General features: G+C 42.4%; 1 protein-coding gene and 1 pseudogene across 1 annotated transcript; one reads left to right on the top strand and one right to left on the bottom strand.

Annotated features, from left to right (window-relative positions):
* Nucleotides 1–1452: 1452 nt before the first annotated feature.
* On the top strand, nt 1453–3995 carry LOC123188432 (uncharacterized). Its single transcript, XM_044600545.1, has 4 exons — nt 1453–1728; nt 2345–2442; nt 2810–3024; nt 3473–3995. The coding sequence occupies exons 2-4, from the start codon at nt 2350–2352 to the stop codon at nt 3759–3761; spliced, it is 597 nt and encodes a 198-aa protein (XP_044456480.1). The 5' UTR covers nt 1453–1728; nt 2345–2349; the 3' UTR covers nt 3762–3995.
* Nucleotides 3996–4499: 504 nt separating this feature from the next.
* LOC123099672 (thylakoid membrane protein TERC, chloroplastic-like) overlaps nt 4500–8758 on the bottom strand; it is a 7092-nt pseudogene continuing 2833 nt past the window's right edge.

The following is an 8758-nucleotide window of genomic DNA, read 5'->3' as shown; positions in this document are numbered from 1 at the left end:
GGAAGGGTCCCGGGGGTCCACCGGGTGGGGCCACATATCCCGGAGGGCCCCATGGGCTGAAGTGGGAGGGGAACCAGCCCCTAGTGGGCTGGTGCGCCCCCATGGGCCTCCCCTGCGCCTAGGGTTGGAAACCCTAGGGGTGGGGGCGCCCCACTTGGCTTGGGGGGCACTCCACCCCCCTTGGCCGCCGCCCCCCTTGGAGATTGCATCTCCTAGGGCCGGCGCCCCCATAGGGGTCCTATATATAGTCGGGGGGAGGAAGGGCAGCCGCACCCTAGCCCCTGGCGCCTCCCTCTCCCTCCCGTGACAATCCTCCCTCTCCCTGAGCTTGGCGAAGCCCTGCCGAGATCACCGTTGCTTCCACCACCACGCCGTCGTGTTGCTGGATCTTCATCAACCTCTCCTTCCCCCTTGCTGGATCAAGTTGGAGGAGACGTCTTCCCAACCGTACGTGTGTTGAACGCGGAGGTGCCGTCCGTTCGGCGCTAGGTCATCGGTGATTTAGATCACGACGAGTACGACTCCATCAACCCGTTCTCTTGAACGCTTCCGCGCGCGATCTACAAGGGTATGTAGATGCACTCCCCTCTCCCTCGTTGCTAGATGACTCCATAGATTGATCTTGATGATGCGTAGAAAATTTTAAAATTCTGCTACGTTCCCCAACATTATGTTTCTGTTCTTTCTCGTTATGTTGTACACACCAATTTTGGTGGTTATTCCAGGTACAATACTCCCTGCATTTGGGGATTATCAGCGCCCTGATAAATTTTTTAGCCGTGGGACATCGGCTCTCAAGTAGAACTCGGCGGCGATTTGGAGTCTAGCCGTTGCATAGGGGAGTTTATGCTCCCCGATTATTGTTGAGTCGGACTCATTGGAAATGTAAAATGCTCGAGATTGGGCGTCCTACATAATGGTTCTAGTCGACTGTTTCCGGAAGGCTTCCTCAATCGGTGAGGTTTCATCCCAACATTGTCCCATGGGGTGCCAATACACATTAACGCACATTTTAGCTTGACATGCTTATGATTCAAATTTCCATTTGTGCCTGGAGGGACGCCCCCTAGTTTATACCTCATTGTAACTATTCCAATGAAGTGAGACGAATGGCATTCCCTAGAAAAAGTTAAGAAAAATTTGTATTTTCTACTTATTATTCCCTTCGTCCGAAATTACTCGTCGCTCAAGATAGATGTATCCAGCACTAAGATACATCCATTTCAGTGACAACAAGGTTGCATGTGTTTTTCAATACCGAAAAATCATCTGATTCTAGTAAATCACAGCGCGCGCTCTCTCTCTCTGTATTGTACTGTACAGTACAAAACAACGGATTCCCTAGAGATCCGAATGGAACGAGATCAGTTAGAACTATTTTCATCCTTTCAGGCGAGATTCAGTTAAAAAGATTCGGTCTTCTTTCTGTAACAAAGGCAAAGATTCTCCCTTCTGTGTTCCCCGTGCTCCCCGGAAAAGCCCAACCGTGCGCCGTCCGAAGCGGCCTCGCCGGGCCCGCCGGGCCCACTCGCAGCCTCACACCGCACACTGCTATATCCGTCCGTGGCCTGTGGGGTGGAGTTGACCACAGACCTTCCTTCCTCCATCCTCCCACCGCCGTGAATTGCAGGAGTGGCGGACGCGCGGGGAGAAGAGAAGAGAAGAGAAGAGAAGAGAGATTCACGCGCGGCGGAGCCCGGCCACCTCCTTCCGACGTCTCCGCCCACGGTAATCCGGCCCGATCTCGATCTTGTCTCCAGTCTCTTCGCGTTGGTTGCCCGGTGGGGATGGGATGGGAGTGGTACACGGACTGATCCATCCATCGGTTCTCCCTCCTCCGGATGGGAAGGTGGTTTCGCCGATCGGCGTCGCTTCTCGGGCTGGCGGCGGGGAGTGGGAGCCGGAATGGATCGGCTGGTGCGACGGCGACGGGTCTCGATAGATTGATGCTAGGAGTACTACCATTTTCGTTGTCCCCCAATGTAATTTCGGATGCGCAGATCCCCTCGGCAACTTATACCCATCCTCATTTAGAATCTGAGAAGGCATGTTATGCTAGTTTATTGAGCCGTATGCATCTTATTGATGCAGAGGCTGGGGTTGCACCCCTTTTCAAAAAAAAAAAAAAAATGTTATGCTAGTTTATTTATTTGGCGCCAGTTTTATTTATTTGGCAACTGTGGCGCCGGGCGGGAAATGCCGGGGGATATAAGAGGTTGTTGTTATTACTAGCCTAGTTGCATTTACATTGCTGTTGCTATGCCGTCGTGATGACACATTCGTTCGTGTTGCATTGATATTGATGCTGTCTCTATCCCGGCGGTATACGTGCATTGTTACGCAGGAGCCATGGGTTTGACTTCGGCGAAGGGGATCGCCCTCACCGTCTCCTTGTTTGGCCTCCTCGCGTTTCTGCTCGGCGTCATCGCAGAAAACAAAAAGGTTTGTGTTGTTTATATCTGTTATATGATGTATCATACATGCACTTTCTTGTGGAGAGCGCTGACTGAATTCAGTACATGTTCCCGAATATGTTTTTCAGTAAAAAATATTACTAGCACACATCAGTTCAGGAACCACCTCCTTTGCAATAAGATTCATCGCCTGTGAAATTTGGGTCCCATATCAGGACCATAATCAAATTTATTTACTTCACTCCAACAGTCCAACTGTGTATAGGGGAGCATGCATAATCAGACTAATCATGGAAACTTCAAACTGCCTATTTCCTCTTAGCTGACTGTAACTTGTTATGAATCTCTTCTGAATAATTTAACTCGGTGTGAATTTCATTTTTCCATTAATGCAGCCTCCTTATGGAACTCCTATCAAGGGAAAGGATGTTGTCATCTGCAAGTTCCCGAGTGACCCAACGATTGCAATGGGAAGCCTGTCTATTGTGGCACTTGTTTTAGCTGCTTTCATTGGGCACGTTGCCATCTTTTACCCGTACAAGGGCAAGTCGGTTCCTCGTGGAGCGTTATTTCAGAGCACCAGCTTGTCTGTGTTCTTTGTTATTGCTGAGTAAGTTCCCTTTAGCTCTGTGGCCAAGAATATCAGATGGACTAGATGCAATAGTACCTAATGTTCGGATGTTGGTTCATGTCTTGAGCCCTGCCATTTGATGAAGATTAGCTATGCATTGTCAGTCGTTTCATGGACCCTTGTTTCTTTTGATGGTGTACACTTCATAGATAATAAATGCTGAACATTGCCAACATTGTATTTCTTCAGTTAAATGGATTATCCTCTAGGGAATTTATTGAGGCTTAATGTTCAAGTGTTTAATTCTGCCATTGATGGTTGAGGCTTGATGTTCAAGTGTTTAATTCTGCAAGCTGTTATATTTACGTTGCATGACTAATTGAATCATTACATTATGCACACTGCTGTCTCCTGCACTTAATACTAATTTACTTATGGTAATCAAGTTTCACACTGTTCATTCTACTAACTGTTCTTATGAAATCAGACTGGTATCAGCTCTGGCTTTTGCAATGCTGCTCTGGGCAACGATCACGGAGGGTCACCATCGCACCAGTAACGTTCACCACGACATGGATACCCTGTGCCCCACCGCAAAGACCGGCCTCTTTGGAGGTGCCGCTTTCCTGGCCCTTGACGCTGCTCTGTTCTGGCTTGTTTGCCAGATGCTGGCCCTTAATGCGAGGGCCGACTATCTGGATGAGGATGAGGATGAGGATGACAAGGGCGAATATGGCCAGGTTTATGCTGCTGATGCCGATGGCACGAAGGTCTGAGTCAGTTAACTGCAGGATTTCAAAAATAGCACCGTTTAGATATATTTTAGATTCATTATGCGTCTTTGAAAAGGTCGGTTTAGTTCTCCAAAAAATTGTAGATATGCCGTGCCATTCCCGTAGTCGTACATAAGATCATTTCCTCATTCCAGTTTCAGACTTCAGATTGAACGATAAGTTGTGTTCTGGTTTGCTACTTCCCTTTCTGAATTAAAGTATCATGTTATCTGTGAATTTTTTATGTCTGCATTTTGATGTTCCGTTGTTCTGCTATTTGTGAATCTGGAGGTGTCTTCAGATATCAGTGTGTTCAGTGAAATGTACTAACAATTACTTACATTTGACACCATGTTTCTAAGTGAGGTTTGATGAGAATCAAAGAACAGATACATGGACATGCCAGGCATAGTATTGCTAAGTTACACAAATGATGTAGATACCATCATGTCTAGTACAAGCTAAATGTTCTGCTTTAACAACTCACAACAATGGCAAAAAGGGTTCTAAACAAGAAGTATTACAAGGAGTGTATGCTCCCTCCGATCACAACAAGGTCTGAGTCAGTTACCTGCCATATTTCAAAGTTAGTACAGTTTGACACCATGTTATCTGTGAATGTTTTATGGCTTGATTTATGTTGTGTTGTTGTGCTATTATGCTATTGTAATTCTGAATGGTGTGTGATTCTGAATCTACGTGTTGCGGTTTGTAAGCAACAAAAATACGTTGCATTGTACAGAATGTAATGGCTGCACATTGAGGAAATGCAGAAAGAAATTACATTTGACATCAGTTTCTACAAGTGAGGGAGAATCAAAGAATCAATTGCTACTTACACGGCCGCACCAGGCATAGTATTGCTAAGTTACATGTATGATGTACATACCATCATGCCTAGGACAAGCTAAATCTTCTGAACAGCTAACATCCATGACAAAAACTGCGTCGCAATGGGCGGTCGCCAACTTAGCATCACCTGTCCCCAAAATCTTCTGCTTCAGAAGAAACTTATAGCATTTGGAACTTGTAACTTATCAATTCAGGCATCAGGCATCTATGTCATGCCTTCAGGATCAATCTTGGTCACAATCAGCTTGATTGCTGTCAAATTCACGGACAAATGCAGACTGTTACTTGCGCTGTTGCATTATGCAAGCTTTGAACAAATGGAGTCTGTTGCTTCTTTCTATACTCAGTCATGGCTGGCGGATAGTGAGTGAACCATACTGCATTGAGAGAAAGGAAGCGGCTTATATGTATGTGTTCAGTGCCATGCCATGCAACAAGAATTCCACATTGAAGAAACCAAGATATACTAACATGTTCCCTGCACATAGGCATAATTGCTTTGTTGGATATGTAATGTCTAACAACACAAGTATCGTACTATGATCCAACACGAGTTTTCCAACAACTCGTGACATGACCGTCCCATCATTTAAAAAAATGAATTACTAGATTTTGATTGAACGACAACTAGAATGAGTCTGATCTCAACATATTCGAAAAGCAAAGACTGGAAGCAAATCAGGAGGATATGTTATGTTGTGCATACTACATGGTGCGGTTCTTGCCTACAGCACCCAGAAGGTTGCTTAAAGTAAGCTCCAGAATTTCCAATAATAATCACTTCAACTAAAATATTGATGGGTGTAGAGAAATCCAAGGCTGCTCATATATTTTACATTATAGGATTCTTGGCAAAAGGATCAGGTCACTGGCTCCAAAATCATACCAGATGTAGAATGGTAGTACATCGACAACTCAAAGTAGTTAAGTACGTACCAGCCTAATTTATGCCAAGCATGCACAAAGCCCTAGCAATCGTTATGAAGCCAAATCCATTTGAGGCGCTTCCTGTTCTTTTAACGGTTAACACTCGCAGATTCTTTCTAGTTAATTTGATCTAAAAGGAAAACAAGGGTATTTGAACTACGAAAAAGGATCAGTTAAGCATATAGGGGCCTCTTTGATTCGCAGGATTTCCAAAATGTAGGAATAGACTGGCATGCCACTGTGATACTACAGGATTGTAATGATGTTTGATTGTGCATAGAAAAAGCGTAGGATTCTTTCAAAGAGGTTGGAGTGGATGGAAATTTTCCTATGAAATCTAGTGCAAATGAATCCTTAGGAAAAAAAATTCTATGGCTTACAATCTTACGAATCAAACAACCCACGTAGGAAAAATTCCCAAGGATTAGACTCCTCCAAAATTCCATTGAGAATCCTTTGAACCGCAGAAGCCCATTCATGTTTTATCAAGCTAGGTTCTTCAACGTAGTCACATAAACATTCTTTAGTGAGAAAAGGGCAACTTTCTCTAGGTTGTAAATAACATCCGTGTTGTAGTATGACTATCTATGAAAGAATACATCAATGTTAAATTCAATGATTTTACCTTCTCCACGCCATGTTGGCTACTTGTCACGTTCCTCACTTGATGCTTTCCTAAGACTCAATATTACTCCACCGCTAAGACATGTGGTAACAACAGCAAGGGAAGCTTCAGTTGGTATATGATAACCTGCCACAAATCAGCATAATCAGCATGGTCTGTTAATGGTGACAGATCATAGTGTGGAATGCCATGAGTATAACAACTATGATTGCTCACCACAAAAGTCAAAGATCATCTTTGCCCCTATGAAGCCCAAAACGATACCAACAGCAGGCTGGAGAGCACATTGCCAACAGCAATAAGTGACACAAAATAGATAATAGACAAATACGTAGGGATGCAAGCGGGGTGGGCTAGCGGACAATACCATAGTATAATGTAGTGTTAATTTTAAGCAAGTGACGAGAAAATTTTAAACTAATTGATGAGTTTCACGGGACGAAGGGGGTTGCCGCTTGCACCCTTACAAATATGGATATGTTCACATCCTTGACCATCCATGAACCAATACATGCGCATGGGGTTAAAAAAATGGCAGCAAGAAGGCAATCACCAGCCAGTTATCACTACCTGGACAGATCTCGGTGAAAATTCGAATGGTTGGTTTGTTAAAAGTTAAGTGCAAAAACTATAAATGATAAAAATGCATAACTACTGGATATTCTTTATGTATTTAAAAAATAAGTAAATATTTCAAGATACTTTAAAAGAGCAAGGGATATTATGTATTCAATAATAACACTAAATATTTCAAGAAACTTTAGAAGAGCAAGGGACATTTACCTGCAGATACTCCAACTCAGACATGCTCTCAGAAATGAGTACGTAGAGTGACCTCAGGCCTACAGGGTAATTCCGTCATGTTATTACGTTAACACTTCAAAGTGTATTCGGAATGCACAAATCTGCGCTATGTATGAACATTCTGCATCAACAACCATGGTATCCAAGCTGCTTTTTCATGCATCACTTATTTTTCGTTGTATAGTACTCCCCCTGTCTCAAAATATAAGACCTTTTTTTTGACAATATAGGGAGTACATGTGATTACTAATTGCTCAACAGCATAAAAATGATGAAATTACTTGGTCATACATATCAGTTTCTTGTAATTAGAGAAGACAAACGTGAAAATCAAAGACTGCTACGAAGCTAGGGTTAGTGTTACTATTAGGCAATAGCCCCAATGTGTGGCTGAATTAACAGAAGCAGATTTCAGAGATTTAAAAAATACACATTGAGCTATTAACTTCACATTATACAAACTTACAAAGGAAAAATCAATGGAAGAAATAACTTCAAAACCGTGTATAGAAAGCAAGAATGAAAGAACGAAGTCTTACGAGGAAGACAAGTTTTGAAACATACACAAATCAAAAGTCGGCAGTGTAATCCATCACTAATGATGGAGAATTTTAACTTAAAAATGGTCCATTTGTCTATGAAAAGAGAAAAAAAACATAGCACGCAGTTTGTTCATAGGGACAGAAAGAAGATTTACCAGAAATAGCAAAAATATTTGATGACAATATTATAAGTGGGTCTCTTGTCACACCAAAGATTGCTGGTATTGAGTCGACCTACAAACTGAAGATGTTAATCCCCATGCTCGTGGTCCTAAAATGGGAAGAGAAACATCACGCGGGAAATATTGAGAACGAACTTACAGCAAAAGCAATATCACTTAGCTCAATCACTACCAGAGTCAAGAGTAATGGGGTGGCCTGTAAGACATCAAACAAAAAATGACATATTCAGGAACAAATAGCTTTACGAAGTTGAAATATGTCATTGAGATGGTTCACTCAGACACACAATGTTGCTGGTGGCGTTAGCTTTCCGTGCATGCAGAATTAGTAAACCAGTCAAACATTAGTGGAACTGATAAAATTTCCATGTTACAGGACATAGACATATCACATTCCGTAACTAGTTAGTAATAATATCTGGTAACAAGCTTATGCAATAGCTGTTGTCATAATTGGTCATGCTTAAATCGGACATGACTTACTTTCCATATACCATCTTGATTTATCAAAAACCGATCACCGTCATAGTAATCTGATAAAAGAAACAGAAGAGTGAGTTCATCACCCATGCAAACTAATTACTGTAAATAAGGAGTTAAGTTCCAAATGAAATATTTCAAAGTTCGAGTGAGGATCTGGTCATCGTGGCTATGATCTGGAATGGAAAGTGGAGGAGGCTGATAACCTAAATAACAAAAAGGTAAGAAAAACTGAAAATCATTTAGTGGAGTTATTTACCAGTGACAGGAATGAATTTTTGGCATGTTTTCACAATGAAGTTATCAGACAGATCAGATTCTTCCTCGTCTCCAGCAAATAGCTGTCATATGAGTATGGCCGTTAGCATCCACATGTATAGGATATATTAATTAATATACCTGAAGTTACTAAAAAAAATCATATTCCCGTTTTAGAAATTTGAACCAAAACCAGGACACTTATTTTGGATCGGAGGGAGTACTACTTATTGAAGTGCCACTCCATTTAAGCAACCAAAAATTGAATTGGATCTGTGACAACTTACGGACTCATGTAAGAACTAGGTTCGATTGTTATAATATATTACT

Source organism: Triticum aestivum, chromosome 1A, assembly GCF_018294505.1.
Source record: "Triticum aestivum cultivar Chinese Spring chromosome 1A, IWGSC CS RefSeq v2.1, whole genome shotgun sequence".
Classification (NCBI taxonomy): Eukaryota; Viridiplantae; Streptophyta; class Magnoliopsida; order Poales; family Poaceae; genus Triticum; species Triticum aestivum.
The sequence above is the reverse complement of the archived record's forward strand: the minus strand, read 5'-3'. Positions and strand labels throughout refer to the sequence as shown.